A 19,424-nucleotide genomic window follows, 5' to 3' on the forward strand; every position below is an offset into this window, starting at 1 on the left:
GCATTTTAAATTCTCTCCCCATCTAAATAATACTCTGCCCATTTATTTCTTCCAACAAAGTGCATGACCATACACTTTCCAACATTGTACTTCATTTGCCACTTCTTTACCCATTCCCCGAAACTATCTAAGTCTCTCTCTGCAGGCTTTGTTTCCTCAACACTACCTGCTCCTCCACCTATCTTTGCATCATTAGCAAATTCAGCCACATTAATCCCATAGTCCAAATCATTAACATACATCGTAAAAAGCAGTGGTCCCAACATCAACCCCTGTGGAACTCCACTGGTTATCGGCAGCCAGCCAGGATAGGACCACTGTTTTCTGCCAACCAGCCAATGCTCCACCCATGCTAGTAACTCCCTGTAATTCCGTGGGCTCTTACCTTGCTAAGCAGCCTCATGTGCAGCATCTTGTCAAAGGCCTTCTGAAAATCCAAGTACACCACATTTATTGCATCTCCTTTGTCTACCCTGCTTGTAATTTCCTCAAAAAAATGCAGGAGGTTAGTCAGGCAAGATTTTCCTTTCAGGAAACCATGCTGGCTTTGGCATATCTTGTGATGTGCCTCCAGGTATTCTGTACTCTCATCCCTAAAAATCGATTCCAACAACTTCCCAACCACTGATGTCAGACTAGCAGGTCTATAAGTTTCCTTTCTGCTGCCTCCCACCCTTCTTAAATAGCGGAGTCACATTTGCAATTTTCCAGTCATCCAGTATAATGCCAGGATCTATCAATTCTTGAAAGATCATTGTTAATGCCTCCGCAATCCCTCCAGCTACTTCCTTCAGAACCCAAGGGTGCATTCCATCAGGTCCAGGAGATTTATCCACCCTTAGACCTTTACGCTTCCCGAGCACCTTCTCAGTTGTAATTTTCATGCACATACTTCACTTCCCTGACACTCTTGAATATCCTGATGTCTTCCACTGTGAAGACTGATGCAAAATATGCATTCAGTTCCTCTGCCATCTCTGCGTCTCTCATTACAGGGCCATTTTCTATTGGTCTTATATCTACCCTCAACTCTCTTTTACCCTTTATATACTTAAAAGAGCTTTTAGTATCTTCTTTGATATTAGTTGCCAGCTCCTTTCATAATTCACCTTTTCCTTCCTAATGACCTTCTTAGTTTCCTTCTGCAAGTTTTTATAAAGCTTCCCAATCCTCTATCTTCCCACTAGCTTTGGCTTCCTTGTAAGCCCTCTCTTTTGCTTTTACTTTGGCTCTGACTTCACTTGCCAGCCACGGTAGTGTCCTTCGTCCATTCGAAAATTTCTTCTTATTTGGAACATATCTGTCTTGCACTTCCCTCATTTTTTGCAGAAACTCCAGCCATTGCTGCTCTGCTGTCCTTCCTGCTAATGTCCTTTTTCAGTCAACCTTGGCTAGTTCCCCTCTCATGCCATTGTAATTTCCTTTATTCGACTGAAATACTGACACATTGGAATTTAGTTTCTCATTCTCAAATTTCAAAGTGAACTCAATCATATTGTGATCACTGTTTCCTAAGGGTTCCTTAACCTTAAGCTCTCTTATCACCTCTGGATCATTGCACAACACCCAATCCAGCACAGCCAGTCCCCTAGTGGGCTCAACAACAAGTTGTTCTAAAAAGCCATCCCTTAGACATTCTACAAATTCTCTCTCTTAAGCTCCAGTACTGGCCTGGTTTTCCCAATCCACTTTCATGTTAAGGTCCCCAACGACTATCATGACATTGTCCTTCTGACACACCTTTTCTATCTCCTGCTGTAATTTGTAATCCACATCCCAGCTGCTGTTTGGAGGCCTGTATACAACTGCCATTAGGGTCCTTTTGCTCTTGCCATTTCTTAACTCAACCCATAGAGACTTTACACCTTCTGATTCCATGTCATCCTTTTCTAATGATTTAATATTATTTCTTATACACAGGGCCACACCACCCCCTCTGCCTACTAACCTATCTTTCCAATACATTCAACTCCCATTGGCAGCCATCCTTTAGCCAAGTTTCAGAGATGGCCACAATGTCATATTTGCCAATCTGTAGCTGAATTTCAAGAACGTCCACTTTATTCCTTATGCTGTGTGCATTCAAATACAATATTTTCAGTCCAGTATTTGTTGCTTTCTGTTTTAACTGCACCACACCTCTATTGCCCTGTAACTCATGCCACTGGTTGTGATTATGCCTCATCTCCTGCCTGTCCTTTCTATCATCTCTGTTGCATGCTATCTTTGATTTATTTCTGTTTTCTCCTTCCTCAGCCCTATCATCCTAGTTCCCATCCCCCTGCCAAATTAGTTTAAACCCTCCCTAACAGCTCTATTAATCCTGCCTGCTAGGACATTGAACCCCTTTGGGTTCAGGTGTAACCCGTCCTTTTTGTACAGGTCATACCTCTCCCAGAAGATGCCCCATTCCTCATTTTCTTCTCTCCCTTCTGCACCACAGAACCAGGCTCAGTGCCAGAGATCCGATCGCCGTGGTCATCCTCTGTCAGGTCTCCCCCTCAACAGCATCCTAAACCAGATAACGATTACTGAGGGGGATGGCCACAGGGGTGTCCTCTACTATCTGTGTTCTTCCCATCCCTTCCCTGACAGTCACACACTTGTTTAACTCCTGCAGCCTCAGAGTGACTAACTCCTTGTAGCTCCTATCTATCTCCTGCTCACTTTCCCTAATAAGCTGTAAGTCATCAAGCTGCAGCTCCAGATCCCGAACATGATCTCTCAGAAGCTGCATCGCGGTGCACCTGGATTTCCATATCTGACACCCAGAGCAAAGTACTAACCTGACAGACATGCTCTTCATTCCTCTTTTAAAAAAAAAGAAAGAAAAAAAAATGAAGTCCACTCACCCACTTACCTCACCGAAGCCCGAATGAAGCAAAGCCCTTGCACTCTGCCTCAGATCACTCCGTCGATGACCGCTCCACTGGGCAGTGTTTCCCTTTTATGCCTGAACCTTCCCTGCTATCTAACTCATGATTGGTGCTCCAGTTATAGCCGCTGATAGGCCACATACAATGGACAAGTGCTCTTGAAGCTCTCTGTTTAAATAACCACCACTGACCTGCGAGAAATCCCTCTTGGTAAAGCTCTGTTGACACCACTGACAGGCCATGCACATTAAGTATATTGATAATATGTTGGAAACAGAGCAGGAAAATTCAGGGAGGAGGGGGGTCTTCTAGGTCTCTCCCCTGAGATCACTAGTAGCAAAGCCCTAAAGATAGAGGCTAAGGAATCCATGGTCAGTTCGCAAAATGGATCCAAAACTTTCATTATAGCAAGGGAAGATGGAGGATTGTGTTTGCAATTAGATGCCTGTGACCCTGTGGCATACCACTTCAAAAAGAACTGGGAGCCTTGTTGCAATACGTTTTATCGACCTGGAATGAATTACAGTCTTAGATACGATTAGGAAATCTACAAATGAAACAAAAGAATGGGGCTATTGTTGATAGTGAGGAGGATTGACTTAGGTTATGGGATAAGTGTTGACAGAGCAATGATAGATGAAGTTTAATCCTGGAATACTGTATTTTGCAGGACATACACAATAAATGTTTGGGCCCTAGAATGTGGAGGAACATTGGCGTACAAGTTGAAAGGTTCCTGAAAGTGAATCAGGAGAGTTAGAAGGCATACAGGATGCCTGTATAAGATGGGCACAGAATATGAGATCAATATAGTTATGCTACAAGAAAACATTGGTTAAGCCACACCTGGAGAACTGTGCACACATCTGCTTCACACTCTCGAAAGAAACTAGTTGTACTGGGGAGTGGCTGGGATATTACATTTCAGTTATGATTAAAAGCTGACTGAAATACACAACATTATGAAGGGCATGTACAGGATAAATAGTAAAAAATTTCTCCCCATGCCCATTGAAAAGGCATCTAAAACTGGGGCACACAGGTTTAAAGTAGAGGACAGGACAGGAGGCTTAGAAGGATCTAGAGGAGATTGGAGGAAACTTTTTTTCATCCCAATGGGTAGCTGGAATATGGAACATGCTGCCCGAGGGTGGTGGGGGTATAGGCTCTCACTATATCTAAATATCTAGACAAGCACTTGAATTTCTAAGGCATAGGAAGTTTGGGTCAAGGACTGGGAAATGAGATTAGTGTAGGTGATTTCTTGACGGTCAACACAGACATGGTTGGCTCATTTCTGCACTGCACGATTATGGACAGCAGTTCACCCACCAATTATTTTCAACTTAAATTGGTTTAGCAATACTGATTTTAAAAATCTTTCTGCCATTTCCAAATCCCTCTCCAATTTCTTCTAGCCCTTAATTTCGTGTCATACCTGCTCTCCAGTTCCTGCACATTCTTCATTTTCTTTGTGAAGAGAAGACAAGAGGGCCACAAAAGGTAAATACATAGGTTATGTATATGCACAAATACTTGGAAAAATGAGTAATTGTCTATTTTGGCAAAAAAGTAAAGCAGCAGATTATCTACATCGCACAGTAATTTGGGAGACCCAGTGCATGATTTATGCTTGCCACATCTCTATCGAAACATTTGCTCAGGAAACTTGACACAATGTTGTCTTTTGTTATGTGAAAATAAAAGTTATGCTTCAGTGATTTAGGTCAGTGCTGAGAACACATTTGAAGTTCTGAGTACAATATTGATTGCTTTAGTTGAGAATGTACATGTACTTGAAACAGTTCTGAGAAGATTTATTATTAGCAAGAGTAGGCTAGTAATCCTATAATCAGCAGCCCATCCGACTGGACAAGTATTAGAGACAGTGATTGAAGCATACAAGGTCCTGAGGGGTTCCGGCTCAGTGGATGGGGAGATATGCTTACTTCTCTACCAGGGATTATTGTTATTTAAAAATAAGTTTATTTAAAAAAAACAGGTGGTGATTTTTTTTTCTCTGAGTATCGTGAGGCATTGGAACCCATCTTCAAAGGGCAGTGGAAACAGCCTTTGGACATTAAGGTATTTGGATTTCAGGTAAGGAAGGTGTGGAAAAGTTATTGGGAGTAAACGGGAATGCAGAGTTGAGGTTGCAATCAGATCCCAGAGGCTTCTCTCTCCTAGTTCATTAGGAGGTCAAACTAGATAAACATTTGACTGCTGAAATGACAGCATAGGTGGAGAAGTCATTTGCTGAAAGACAATATTCATGGAGTCTTACAGCATAGAAAGAGGCCCCTCAGCCCAATTCATCCTTGCAGCCTGTTGCCCGGAGAGTTAGTCCCATTTGCTTGTGTTTGGCCCATCGGCATCTGAAGTTCTTCTCTGAATCCTCTCAAATTTATGTTCCATAAAAAAGCAGGACTGGAAAAAAGTCCCCACCCTGCAGCACACAGGAGGAAAACTGGAGATGGAATGTCATGGTATACAACAATGGCTTAGTAGAAGAAAGATGAGGAGAGATAGGACATAAAACAGTATAGCACAGTACAGGCCATTCAGATAAATAATATTGTGCCAACCTTTTAAACTAACCCTTCCATCCCACATAGGCACACCGATGTAAGAAAAGTAGAGAGGTAACAGCTCTTAAATGCCTCAAATATACCTCTCTCCACAACCACACCTGGCAGTGCATTCCATGCACACACAACTCTCCGTGTAAAAAAAAGCCTACCTCTGACATCTCCTCTATACTTTCTCCAATCACTGTAAGTATGCCCTCTCATACAAGTCACTGTAATCCTGGGAAAAAGGCACTGACTGTCCATTCTAAGTAAGTCATTTATCTTGTACACATCTATCATGTCACTCCTCATCCTCTTTTGCTCCAAAGAGAAAAGTCCCAGCTTGCCCAATGTATCCATAAGATCATAAGACATAGCAGAATTAGACTACTTGACCCATCAAGTTTGCTCCGCCATTCAATCATGGCTGATCTTTTTTCTCCTGCTCCTCAACCTCCACCAAGCAAGAAATAATCTCTGTCTTAGATACACCCAATGACCTTGGCCTCTACAGCTGCCTGTGGTAATAAATTCCACAAATTCACCACCCTATGGCTAAAGAAATTTCTCTGCATCTGTTTTAAATGGACAACCCTCTATCCTGAGGCTATACCCTCCTGTCCAAGACTCTCCCACCATGGAGAACATCCTTTCCACATCTACTCTGTCTCGGCCTTTCAACATTCGAAAGGTTACAATGAGATCACCCCTGATCCTTCTAAATTCCAGTGAGTACAGACCGAGAGCCATCAAATATCCCTTATATGATAACATTTACATTCCCGTAGTCATCCTTGTAAATAGCCTCTGGACCCTCTCTAATAACAGCACATCTTTTCTTAGATGAGGAGCCCAAAACTGTTCCTAAAACTCAAGGTGAGGCCTCATCGGTGCCTTATAAGGCCTCAGCATCACATCCCTGCTCTTGTATTCTAGACCTCTTGAAATGAATGCTCACATTGCACTTGCCTTCCTCATCACCAAATCAACCAGCAAGTTAACCTTTAGGATATTTTGCACAAGGACTCCCAGGTCCCTTTGCATCTCAGTTTTTTGAATTTTCTTCCACTTAGAAAATAGTCTGCTTATTTATTTCTTCTATCAAAGTGCATGACCACGCACTTTCTAACATTGTATTTCATTTGCCCCTCTCTTGCCCATTCTATTAATCTAAGATCTTGTCCTTGTGGAGCCTACCTGTTTCCTCAACACTACTTGCCCCTCCACCAATCTTTGTATCATCTGCAAACTTGGCAACAAAGCCATCTATTCCATCATCTAAATCATTAATATACGGCATAAAAAGCAGTCCCAACATTGAACCCTGTGGAACACCACTAGTCACTGGCAGCCAACAAGACAAGGATCCTTTTATTCCCAACACCTTGCCTCCTACCAATCAGCCAGTGCCCTAACCATGTTAGCAACTGTCCTGTAATACTTGGCTCTTTACTTGGTAAGATTGGCACCTCGGCAAAGGCCTTCTTAAAGTCCAAATATACAACATCCACTGCATCCCCTTTATCCATCCTACTTATAATCTCCTCAAAGAATTCCACCAGGTTTGTCAGGTAAGACTTTCCCTCAAGGGAACCATGCTGACTTTGCCCTGTGTCGCCAAGTATTCCATAACCTCATCCTTAACAATTGATTCCAGCATCTTCCCAACCACTGAGGTCAGGCTACCTGGTCTATAATTTCCTTTCTGCTGCCTTCCTCCTTTCTTAAAGAGCGAGTGACATTTGCAATTGCCCTATCCATTGGCACCATGCCAGAATCCAATAATTTTTGAAAGATCATTGCTAATGCCACCACATTCTCTAATGCTACCTCCTTCAGAACCCTAGTGTGCAGTTCATCTGGTCCAGGTGACTTACGTACCGTTAGGTCTTTTCAGCTTTTTGAGCACTTTCTGCCTTGTAATAGTAACTGCACCCACTTCTCTTCCTTCACACACTACAACACCTGGCATACTGCTAGTGTCTTCCACAGTAAAGACTGATGCAAAATACTCATTTAGTACATCTGCCATCTCCTTGTCCCCCATTATTAGTTCTCCAGTCTCATTTTCTAGTGGTCCTATATCCAATCTCATCGCCTTTATTTTTTACATGTAAAAGCTTTTACTATCCACTTTGATAGTTTGCTAGCTTACTTTCATATTTCATCTTTTCCCTCTTAATGATTCTTTTAGCTGCCCTCTGTACGTTTTTAAAAAGTTTGGACGCAGATTCTGAAGCTGGTTAACTCTTCTTCGATCTGTGCTAGTCATTCACTGATTCAATTTAAAATTGTACATCGTTACCATTTGATGAAGGAGAGACTCTTTAAAATATTTCCTAATGTTGATAGTCATTGTGATAGATGTAAAACTGAGATAGCTACACTGACACATATGTTTTGGTCTTGTTCTATACTGGAACAGTTCTAGAAGTCAGTTTTTTCGACAATTTCTAAAGCAATTAAAATTAATCTACAACCTAACAAATTAACTGTGCTTTTTGGAATAATTCCTCAAAATATCCATGGTATTTCTGTGTCTGACTAACATATTATTGCATTTGTTACATTGATAGCTAGAAGGGCCATTTTGTTGAAGTGGAAGGATATATCAGCTCCTACTTTGTCACAATGGTTCTCTCAAGTGATGCTATGTCTTAGTTTGGAGAAAATTAGAAGTTGAATCTTTGAACCTTTATTTGATTTTGAGAAAAGATGGGGCTCATTTGCTCATTATTATCATTTGAGCTAATTGATAGATTTTCTCCACGATCTAACTGTAAATTTTTTGGTATATTTTTCTTTCTTGCTGGCGGTTTCATGTTTATTTTTAAGAAGCTTTTTGTATGACGCATGACTCTGGAGTTGTACACTTAATGGGTTTTTTCCCCTACGTTTTCTGCTTAGTAGGGTTTTTTAATTATCACAAAATTTTTCAGTCTTTAAGATAATGTTTTTTCCTTGAGACATTTTAAGTGTTATTACTTCGATGTACTTGTGTTTTTTTTTGAATAATGTAATAATAAAGGATTTGAAAAGAAAGAAAAAGTTTCCCAAACACAAGGAATTCTGCAGATGCTGGAAATTCAAGCAACACACATCAAAGTTGCTGGTGAACACAGCAGGCCAGGCAGCATCTCTAGGAAGAGGTACAATCGACGTTTCGGGCCGAGTTAGTCCTGATGAAGAGTTCTGCACCACATCATGCAAATTTTCGTTGGGCCCCATCTCTGTTTTCTGGTGCACAACAAGAAAGATCCAGCTGGCTGAAGACGGGAACTGCCAACTTGCAAACAATCACAACTCTGTTGCACTAATTAATACTAGGGTGTGAAGGTCATCTCATCACAAATAGTCATTGGGAATTTAAGGGATTTGACCTAGTTAGCCAGAGCCCAGCAACTTCTGCACAATCCTAACAAGAGAAAAATGCAACCTAACAAGAGAAAAATGTGGCAGATGTTGGTGGATCTTTGTTTCTTTAATTTCTACCATAAACATCTGCCAGTGTCTGTGGCTGTCAGATAATGAACACATGAAGATAATTCTACAATTTCCACACTACTCTGAATGCAAAGAAATTGCCAGGAAGATCATTAGTACTTCAGGAAGAGAAGGAGCAGGATAGCATCTTTGTCCACAAAGGAAAGCAAAAATAAGATCAACAACTGATGTCTTTGCAAAAAAAAAGAAAGAAAGAAATTCTCTATGCAAGCTGACAACTTTTAAACAGTCTCAGGAAAATTCTGGCACCTACTGATGAAAAGGGTCAAAGACCTCCACATGTGACTTTGGAACCAAAACCTTCTTTCCACTGACTAGCGATTCTCCAAACCACATGGAACCTCTTTCCGAATTGTCAGCAGCAGTAACTAGGTCATTCATTTCAGGCTGTAGGTCATTTTCTTCACACCTTTGATGACTAAATGGACATGTTATGAAAAACACCCCTATAGGAAAAAACAGTTAATGACATGTACTTCCAATCCTGTAAAATTATACACAGTCAAGCAGAACCAGATTGTAATAATCCTTCTAATTAATCAAACATGCCGGCTGTCCAGCCCTTCCTTCCAAAACATCAAGCAAAGAAGGATGTTCATTGAATCATTTGACTATCTAATCTCCCTGACACAATTGCATTACACTACACAAGTTTGCTTTGGCTGGAGATTCACCAGAAGAATCATCATTTTGAACAAGAGTTTGAAACATACCAACTTTTAAAAACTGAAATAAAACATTGATTTTTATTTTGCTCATCAGCATTGCTAATGAAATATTTTCCATTTTAGATACTGAAATAACCAATAAATCCCCATAATGCAAAACAATTGGCCCAACCATATGTTTTATTGCACATTACATTTATCATTTCCAACTATAAATCTATAGCCAAATAGGTATTTGTAAATTTATGAAGAATCACTTTACAAATTTTGCTTTAACACATTGAATCTTCGGGTTTGAGTGTTTGACATATACATATGAGTGCCAAAGTTTCCAAATCCGTTTTACTCAGCCTTTTTGATTTTTGTTAAAGTCTATTTAATATTCGTTTACCAGGAACACTTTTAATATATTTAAAGAATGGGTATAGAAAGAAAACAACAAAATACAAATCTGAAAAGGAAGCACAAATCATATTTAAAGAAATACTACTTTTTATGAAAACCTTCCTTTTACTTCCTTCAGCACCAGCAAAATATTTTGAAAATGGTTGGAATTGAAATAAATCCCTCCTCTATTTTTTCTAAACAACTGAATTGTTTTATTTGAGTAGCTCCTACTAAAATGCAATTTAAAACGTCAGATCCTTACCTTCCTGTGAAAGGAGGCCTTTACACATCATTTTGAGAGAATCTTCACTTATCTGAACATCAATCATGGCATCTTCACCAAGAGAAGTCAGCCAAAACCCTTGGTCGAACAATAGATTCTCCATGCAATGACCAATTAAACCTACAAGGCACCAGAAGCTTTTGTTACAGATCTTAAAGTGATAATTTAATATAACACAAATATGCCTGGGAAATAGGGATAATCCAGGCGAATTGTAGAGTAGAGAGCCTCAGATCAGTGGTAGGGAGGCCAATGGAGAGTATACTGAGGGTTAGGATTTATGCACATTAGGAAAGGCATGCCCTGCTTAGGGATAGTCAGCATGACTTAGAATGGGGCAGGTCATGTCCAATAAACTTTTATTTTGAGGAAGTGACAAAGGTAAGCATTATCTAGATGGACTTTAGCAAGGCATTTGAAACATCTCTTCATAGTTGGTTAGTAGGTTGAAGACGTCCTGGTCATCCACTGCGCCTACTCCCATCTCCAGCCGTCTAGACTCTGTCTTGCCACTGGATCCAGATGGGAATTGGGAAGAGAGAGTGAGGCTGACGCTGCACAACTCTCCCTCACTTAAATCCAAATCACGCGCTAGTCTCGACACCATCATTATGGTGTTGAGGTCCTCATCGACATCAACAATGGACGAACAACAACAGTAGGTTGATTCAGAAAATGGAGATGCATGGCATCCAGAGTGAACTGCAAGTCTGGATTCAGAACTGGTTTGCCCTTGGGGTGGGGGGAAGGAGCGAGTGCGAGGCGGGGGGGAGAGAGGGGGGGAGGGGGGGAGAGAGGGGAGGGGGGAGGGGGGAGAGGGAAGGAGGGAAGGAGAGGAGGGAAGGAGAGGAGGGAAGGAGAGGAGGGAAGGAGAGGAGGGAAGGAGAGGAGGGAAGGAGAGGAGGGAAGGAGAGGAGGGAAGGAGAGGAGGGAAGGAGAGGAGGGAAGGAGAGGAGGGAAGGAGAGGAGGGAAGGAGAGGAGGGAAGGAGAGGAGGGAAGGAGAGGAGGGAAGGAGAGGAGAGAAGGAGAGGAGAGAAGGAGAGAAAGAAGGAAGGAGGGAGGGAGAGAGAGCGCTACAGCACGAGAGAGCCATTGTTCTAACTGGAGGTTCACCACAGTGTTGTTTCACAAGGATCAGTGCTGAAACCCCTCCTACTGTTTGTGAAACATATCAATGATTTAGATGGATTAGCAGGTTTGAGGATGGCACCGTAACTGGAGGATATGTGGACAGTGTAAAGAGCTACCAAATAATAGAGTGGGATAAAGCTCAGTTACAGTTGTGGGGAGCAAAGTGGCAAATGGAATTTAATCCAGGCAAGTGTGAGGTGTTGCACTTCAGGAGCTCAAAGGAGGAAGTATACAGTTAATAATATACCCCTTAATATCGAGGTACAGATGGATCTCAGGGTCCAGGTCCATAGTTCACTAAAGGTGGCAAAGAAGTGGTAAGGAGGCACGTGACATCACAACCACAGGAAAATCTGCAGATGCTGGAAGTTCAAAATAACACACACAAAAAGCTGGAGGAACTCTGCATTGCCTTCACTACTAAAGGTGTTGAGTATGAGAGTAAGGAGGTCACGTTGCAGTTATATAAAACTCAAGCCACACAGCACTTGCAGTATTGTGTGCAATTCTAGTTTCTTCATTACAGGAACGATGCGGAGATATGGAGAGGGTGCAGAAGAGATTTACCAGAATGCTGCCTAGATTAGAGGGTATAATCTACGATGAAAACTTAGGTTGGTCTCAAGTATTACAGGCTGAGAGGCATGATAAAGGTTTATAAAATTATGAAAGGCATAGATACAGGCAGAATCTCCACCCCCCCAGTGTAAAAATGTCAAACACCAGAGGACATGATTCCAAGGTGGGAGGGGTGCTGATGGGAGTATAAAAGGTGCCACAAGAGGCAAGTTTATTTTTTTAATACAACTGCAAAGAGTAGTAGTTGTCTGGAATGGCTTACCAGGAATAGTCGTGAAAACAGGCAATTTGATGGCATTTAAGAGACTTTTCAATAGGCACATGAATACAAAGGGAACTGAGAGACAGAGATGACACACAGCAAGATGTTTAACACAAGTTGTTATCAACACTGATAAAACATCGTGGGCCAATGTTCTAGTATACTAGAAGTACAAATAGTCACAAATTATTACTTTATATTTAAGATTACAAGCTCTTCAAAAATTAAAATCTACAAACTGCACTGCCAATCCTAGTATATAAAACATACCATTAAGAATTGTTTACATCATCATACTTTATTACTTTAGGAAAACATGGAACGCTCGGTAATCTGTGAACTATCCTTGCAATATTCATAACAAATTGAAGAAAATGTTCCTACCTAGTGAGTAATAGGTTGAAAAATTCCAAATTTCTTCAAAAGTTTTAAAAGTTATTACAATCAAGTCCTGGTCACTATATATGGACAACAGTCTGGCAGAAAGCTCCTAAAACAGTCAATAAAAAAAGAGTTAATTGATACGCACCAGCAATAAACTTAGCAAAAGAATAAAATTCTTACCTTAATTAACATTTGCCTCAGAAGATATAAACCAGCATTAAAATAAGTCAACATTCTGTAAGATAAAGCTGAACATTATGGGCAAGTTTCTGCTTTGTATCCAAAACAATGTTTCTCAGTGCTAGAACCATCACCCCAATTGAGGTTGTTCAAAGCAATGGCTCACTACCACCTTCTCAAGGGTAATTAGGATTGGCAATAAGTATTGGACAAATAATGAAAGAAAGTTAATATTTGGACAAATGAAGTACAAGTATGTTGTTGATCTATTATTACTAAAGATTAAGTGTTAAGGGTGTAATTTTAAGATCTTTTGGATATTTAGTATTTTACAAAAATCTCATTCATAGCATTGTATTGATATCAGTGTACAATTATATTGGACAGCTAATCTTGAACAACATTTCTTAGAGTCTCATTTGTTTACCAATTAGAAGACTTCAATGCGTACATCAGTGAAAGCCAATAGTTAACCAAGTGCAGAGCAGATAAGGCATTAGAGAGAGAAAAAAAATAACTGCTAGAAAGCCTAGAGAAACCGATAACTTCCCAAAAATGAAAGGAAAACAGGAAACTTATTTGTAATCTCCTTCCACCCTTTAATTACTCATAACCCATTAGAGGTCTTGGATTTCTCAGCAGTCTGAAGGCCAGGTTTCTTTGTGGAAGAACTCCATTCTGGGCATTTTAAGGAAGAATTCTTTTGGAAATGTTTGAAAATTCTATCACTGTTTCTACAATGCCAGGACTCCTAGCCTACTGCAATCCCAGCAATATTAAAGTTGGGTGCTCCAGGAAATTCCAGTGCTACATGGATGCAGACCAAAGATAACACTTTCCTTATCTTTCTTTTGCCACTGATTCTGTGGATTGCGACTTACACTGAGGAGCATTATGACCTCTCCACAGTCATTCTCTAGAATTCGCAACCTTCCTCTCAGCATGTCTTGTAGCAAAGTATCAGGAAGTCCTGTTGTTTGTCTCTTCATCACCAGTTTCATTGATATATCTATCAAGGAAAGAAACAGAAACTTACTTCACAATACTGCATTGCATTTTTAAATTACAAACTTTGACTTGGTTCTTCTAGATATACACTATAACTTTATTCTGACACCTTTGGTCCTGAATGGGAGCCACAGTTAATTATGTTACCAATGACTTACATCACTAATACCTACAGCAGGTAACTGGAAAACAGCATCAATGCTGTCTTTGCAAAAGCATCCAAGTTCACAGAAAGAAAAACAAACCAGTATCATGAAAGTGACATAGTGGCAGTTCCTGTTAAGAGTGAAGGGGAAGTCTGATAGGAGTAGGGAACCTTGGATCTCAAGTGATATTGAGGGCAAAAAAAAAGCAGCTACAGAGAGCTGGGATCAAGTGAATCCGTGGAGAGGTACAGGGGCCCCAGGAAAGAATGCAGATGTTAGAAATCTTGAGCAACACACAAACCAAAATGCTGAAGGAGAATGTGCGATACAAGTAGTCAAGGAGGATTCAGGAGTGCAAAAAGAAGACATGGCTAGCTTTGGCAGAGAAAATTATGGAGAATCCAAGGAGATTAAAGGGCCCCTCTAAGACCAAAATTGATATCCAAATTGAGATGTACAGGTTCCTGAAGAGTATACATCTTCTCTGTTTTCACAGTGGAGAAAGAGATGAAGACTTTGTAACTAACAAAAGTAACATGTGACAGTATACTACACTAGACAGCCCATTCAGCCCACAATGTTGTGCCAAACTTGATACCAAATTATACTAAATGTCCTCTTGCTACATACAGGCCCACAGTTGTTTGTCATCTACATCAATATTATTTGTTATCTATACCATTGTTACTTGCCATCTATGGTATATTATCTACTTGGGGCATAGATGGGGAGAATGGGTTTTCCAGGGTTGGGATATTGTAAGAAAGGAGGGAGGACTTCTGGATCACCAAGAGAATGGCAGCATAGGAAAAGGTCTCTCGACAAAAAAGAATGTAAACTGCCCCAAAGTCTTACTTTTAGAAGTTACTAGGAAAGTTGACGAGTGGATGTTGTCTATGTGGACTTCAGTAAGGCCTTTGACAAGGTTTCACATGGAAGGTTAGTTAGGAAGGTTCAATTGTTAGGTATTAATATTGTAGTAGTAAAATGGATTCAGCAGTAGTTGGACGGGAAATGCCAGAGAGTAGTGGTGGATAACTGTGTGTCAGATTGGAGGACGGTGTGTAGTGGTGTGCCTCAGGGATCTGTACTGGGTCCAATGTTGTTTGTCATATATATTAATGATCTGGATGATGGGGTGGTAAACTGGATGAGTAAGTATGCGGATGATACTAAGATAGGTGGAGTTGTGGATAATGAAGTAGGTTTTCAAAGCTTGCAGAGTGATTTAGGCCAGTAAGAAGAGTGGGCTGAAAGATGGCAGATGAAGTTTAATGCTGATAAATGTGAGGTGCTACATTTTGGTAGGACTAATCAAAATAGGACATGCATGGTAAATGTTAGGGCATCGAAGAATGCAGTAGAACAGAGGGATCTAGGAATAATGGTGCATAGTTCCCTGAAGGTGGAATCTCATGCGGATAGGGTGGTGAAGAAAGCTTTTGGTATGCTGGCCTTTATAAATCAGAGTATTGAGTATAGGAGTTGGGATGTAATGTTGAAATTGTACAAGGCATTGTTGAGGCCAAATTTGGAGTATTGTGTACAGTTTTGGTCACCAAATTATAGGAAAGATGTTAACAAAATAGAGAGAGTACAGAGAAGATTTACTAGAATGTTACCTGGGTTTCATCACCTAAGTTACAGAGAAAGGTTGAACAAGTTGGGTCTTTATTCTTTGGAATGTAGAAGGTTTAGGGGGGACTTGATAGAGGTATTTAAAATTATGAGGGGGATAGATAGAGTTGACATAGATAGGCTTTTTGCATTGAGAGTGGGGGAGATTCAAACAAGAGGACATGAGTTGAGAGTTAAAGGGCAAAAGTTTAGGGGTAACATGTGGGGGAACTTCTTTACTCAGAGTGGTAGCTGTGTGGAACGAGCTTCCAGCAGAAAGTGGTTGAGGCAGGTTCGATGTTGTCATTTAAAGTTAAATTGGACAGGAAAGGAATGGAGGGTTATGGGCTGAGTACAGGTCGGTGAGACTAGGTAAGAGTAAGAGTTCGGCACAGACTAGAAGGGCCGAGATGGCCTGTTTCCGTGCTGTAATTGTTATATGGTTATATACTTGGAAGTGTGGAGGAGCAGAGGGATCTGGGGGTACATGTGCACAGATCCCTGAAAGTTGCCTCGCAGGTAGATAGGGTAGTTAAGAAAGCTTATGGAGTGTTAGTTTTCATAAGTCGAGGGATAGAGTTTAAGAGTCGCGGGGTAATGATGCAGCTCTATAAAACTCTGGTTAGGCCACCCTTGGAGGACTGTGTCCAGTTCTGGTCGCCTCACTGTAGGAAGGATGTAGAAGCATTGGAAAGGGTACAGAGGATGCTGCCTCATTTAGAGTACGCATTATGATCAGAAGATTAAGGGACCCAGGGCTTTACTCTCTGGAGAGAAGGAGGATGAGAGGAGACATGATAGAGGTGTACAAGATAATAAGAGGAATAGATAGAGTGGACAGCCAGCACCTCTTACCCAAGGCACCACTGCTCAATACAAGAGGACATGGCTTTAGGGTAAGGGGTGGGAAGTTCAAGGGGGATATTAGAGGAAGGTTTTTTACTCAGAGAGTGGTTGGTACGTGGAATGCACTGCCTGAGTCAGTGGTGGAGGCAGATACACTAGTGAAGTTTAAAAGACTACTAGACAGGTATATGGAGGAATTTAAGATGGGGGATTATATGGGAGGCAGGGTTTAAGGGTCGGCACAACATTGTGGACCAAAGGGCCTGTATTGTGCTGTACTGTTCTATGTTCTATCCTTACTGAGCACTGCCGTGACATTTTCCCTGACTAGTAACGCTACCCCTCCCCTTTTAATCCCTCCAGCTGTCTCGTCTAAATCAATGGAACCCCAGAATACCTAGTTGCCAGTCCTGCCCCTCCTGCAACCGAATCTCACTAATGGCTACAGTGTTATAATTCCATGTCGATCCATGCCCTGAACTCATCTGCCCTTCCTACAATACTTCTTGCATTGAAGTATACGCATCTCAGAACATTAGCCACACCATGCTCAACCTTTTGATTCCTGACTTTGTCTGAGGTCTTACTGACATCTGTCTCAACAACCTCTCCACTAACTGTTCTGGCACTCTGGTTTCCATCCCCCTGCAACTCTAGTTTAAGCACCTGCCCCCCACCAAACTATGTAGGATTAGCAAACTATCCCACTCGTCCCTTTATAGTTCAGGTGCAAACGGTCCCTTTTGTGCAGGTCCCACCTTCCCTGGAAGTGAGCACAATGACCCAAAAATCTGACGTGTTCCCTCCTACACCGACTCCTTAGTCACATGTTAAACTATATGATCTTCCTATTCCTTGCCTCACCAGCACGGGTCACAATCCTGCGATCACAACACTGGAGGTCCTGTCCTTTAACTTTACACTAACTCCCTGAATTCACTTTGCAGAACCTCGTCACTCTTCCTACCTACATCATTGTTGCTCAAGTGTTTCTGCTACTGCTCTCTCTCCAGTTATTCCTGCTCTGTTATGTGTATTGGATTTAGCATTGACACCTGCAAGGACAGGACAGATAGGATCTCAAAGAGAAAAGTGTTCATTTGAAGATGTCACATAAACAAAAGTAACTGCAATGGCTAAAAATATTGCAGATTTTAAATCAAATCTTGCAAAACAGTGCTGAAAATAACATCTACCAGCAGAGAAAAGCAGAGAAATTGTTTCAGGAACAATTTCTTCCTCAAATTGGCTTCACTAGATCGCTAAAAGATGTATGTTAAACAAAAGTGTTATCTTTCTTGGTCAGACCTCAATAAGATACAGTATACCAAGTCTATATCCCACAGGATATGATATTTAAAGTTTTGATAAAGTTTTGATCATCTCACAATTGAAAATTAATGAAAATATATCACTAACAATCAGAGTCAATCAATTAATAAACCTATAACATGGAGCAGACAATCTGGGGTAATTTCTATTTAAAAGATAGACAAACTGTTTCAAGAGAAAGTGGAAAACTGAACAAGCATCTTTTTATCTTTGTTTTCCTTCACCTCCCAGTTTGTCTGAAGTATCCTTTCTATGATGGTTTGTTTGTCTAGGTCAATGACTTGTAGACCATCAACAAGTTACTTTTATCTTACCAAATGTTATTAACCAGGCCATGAATATTGTCAAATATGGACAAAGGGCATTTTTTTCAAGTAATCAAGTAGGGTAACAATTCAGCAGATAGGCATGGGACAAGCAAGCAAAGTTGTTAATACCAAAGAAGTTTCAAACCTAGGGTGTACACTTAATTACGTTTTGAATTATTTTAACTACTTTTTCCTCTCTATAGAAGAATTCAGAACATTAATGCAATTCCATTGGAAGCCTTCAGTAAATATCAGTGTTAATTGTTTTCTTTTGAGTTTTTTTTGAGTGTTGAGAGAGTATAGGCACCAGATTTGCTGAGTCAGTAGGCAGACAGAGAGACAGAAGGACAATGATGCTCCCGTATTCAGGTGTGATAGAACAGAAAATAAAGGCTTTGCTGAAGTTCCACGACAACAGCATTGATTAGTAGGATGTCCGAGGAAATTAACAAATCTCAAAACTGCCGAGATCCAGGTTGAAATTTGCGGATGACTGAGGTTACATAGGGAAACTTGACATTATTATGTTGACCAGTGGGCAGCTCTTCGGAATCTGTGCCGCAGACTAACCCGGTCTGAAATTCCTACAAATTTAACCATGTGCAAGTCTCGAAAAGGTTGGACTGCATCAAATTCAATGAATAATTACAGCATCTTTATTACAAACGCTACTCATGGCCAACATGATTAATAATCGGATTTTGAATGAAGACATGCAGGCGTTACCGTTCAAGTGGGGCTCCATGTCCGTGTGATGAAGCCTTCTGTACGGCTTGTCCACTCGGACCCTCTCCCGCAGCAGATCTCGGTCCTCGGCTTCACAAGGCACGATCACCCTCGCCTCTGCAACCGAGCACGAAAGTAAATCGTCACTGGTAGTCGCGTCCTCCCTCTCTGCTATCTTCATTGTAGCGGGCTCTCACCTCACTGGCCGGCACCGCCTCCGCCTACTTTTTAAAAAGTTTATGCTGTCGCTCGCAAGTTATTTCATAATAAATTCTGAGAAAATCTGCCAAGTGCCTGCAAGTATCAGCCTCTTCCCTTCGCCTTGAACTCAAAGAACACAGTTGAGGTCGCCTCCCTCCCTTCCCCTATCGACACTACTAATGGCGAGTGAAGACCCACAAATAGGTAGGATATCAGGCGCAGGCAGTGGCAAGCACACCCCCTCTCCCCCAGTTAGGTCGGAGGTCCAAACATACTTTCCGCACCATTTACATAAAATACTTTATAGAAAATTGTCGATATTTCATCTCGTACTTTGTTTCGGAATGCAACAAAGTCGTTGTTTATTTAAAATGAAGGAAATAATCTGTCATTGTCAGCTCTTCGTTGTTTCATT

The 19,424-nt window shown here is 41.0% G+C and overlaps 1 protein-coding gene across 1 annotated transcript in view; it reads right to left on the reverse strand.

Moving 5' to 3' along the window:
* The window catches only part of LOC140197066 (SH3 domain and tetratricopeptide repeat-containing protein 1), a 109,958-nt gene extending 91,088 nt beyond the window's left edge, over positions 1–18,870 (reverse strand). The window contains exons 1-5 of the mRNA XM_072256985.1: positions 18,809–18,870; positions 13,707–13,834; positions 12,646–12,751; positions 10,268–10,408; positions 9,204–9,396 (exon numbers count right to left, since the gene is read on the reverse strand). Of these exons, the coding sequence (XP_072113086.1) occupies positions 9,204–9,396; positions 10,268–10,408; positions 12,646–12,751; positions 13,707–13,834; positions 18,809–18,827 (587 nt within the window). The 5' untranslated portion in view covers positions 18,828–18,870. The remainder of the gene's footprint in view (positions 1–9,203; positions 9,397–10,267; positions 10,409–12,645; positions 12,752–13,706; positions 13,835–18,808) is intronic.
* Positions 18,871–19,424: the final 554 nt, after the last annotated feature.

The sequence above is a fragment of the Mobula birostris genome, chromosome 4 (assembly GCF_030028105.1).
Source record: "Mobula birostris isolate sMobBir1 chromosome 4, sMobBir1.hap1, whole genome shotgun sequence".
Lineage (NCBI taxonomy): Eukaryota > Metazoa > Chordata > Chondrichthyes > Myliobatiformes > Myliobatidae > Mobula > Mobula birostris.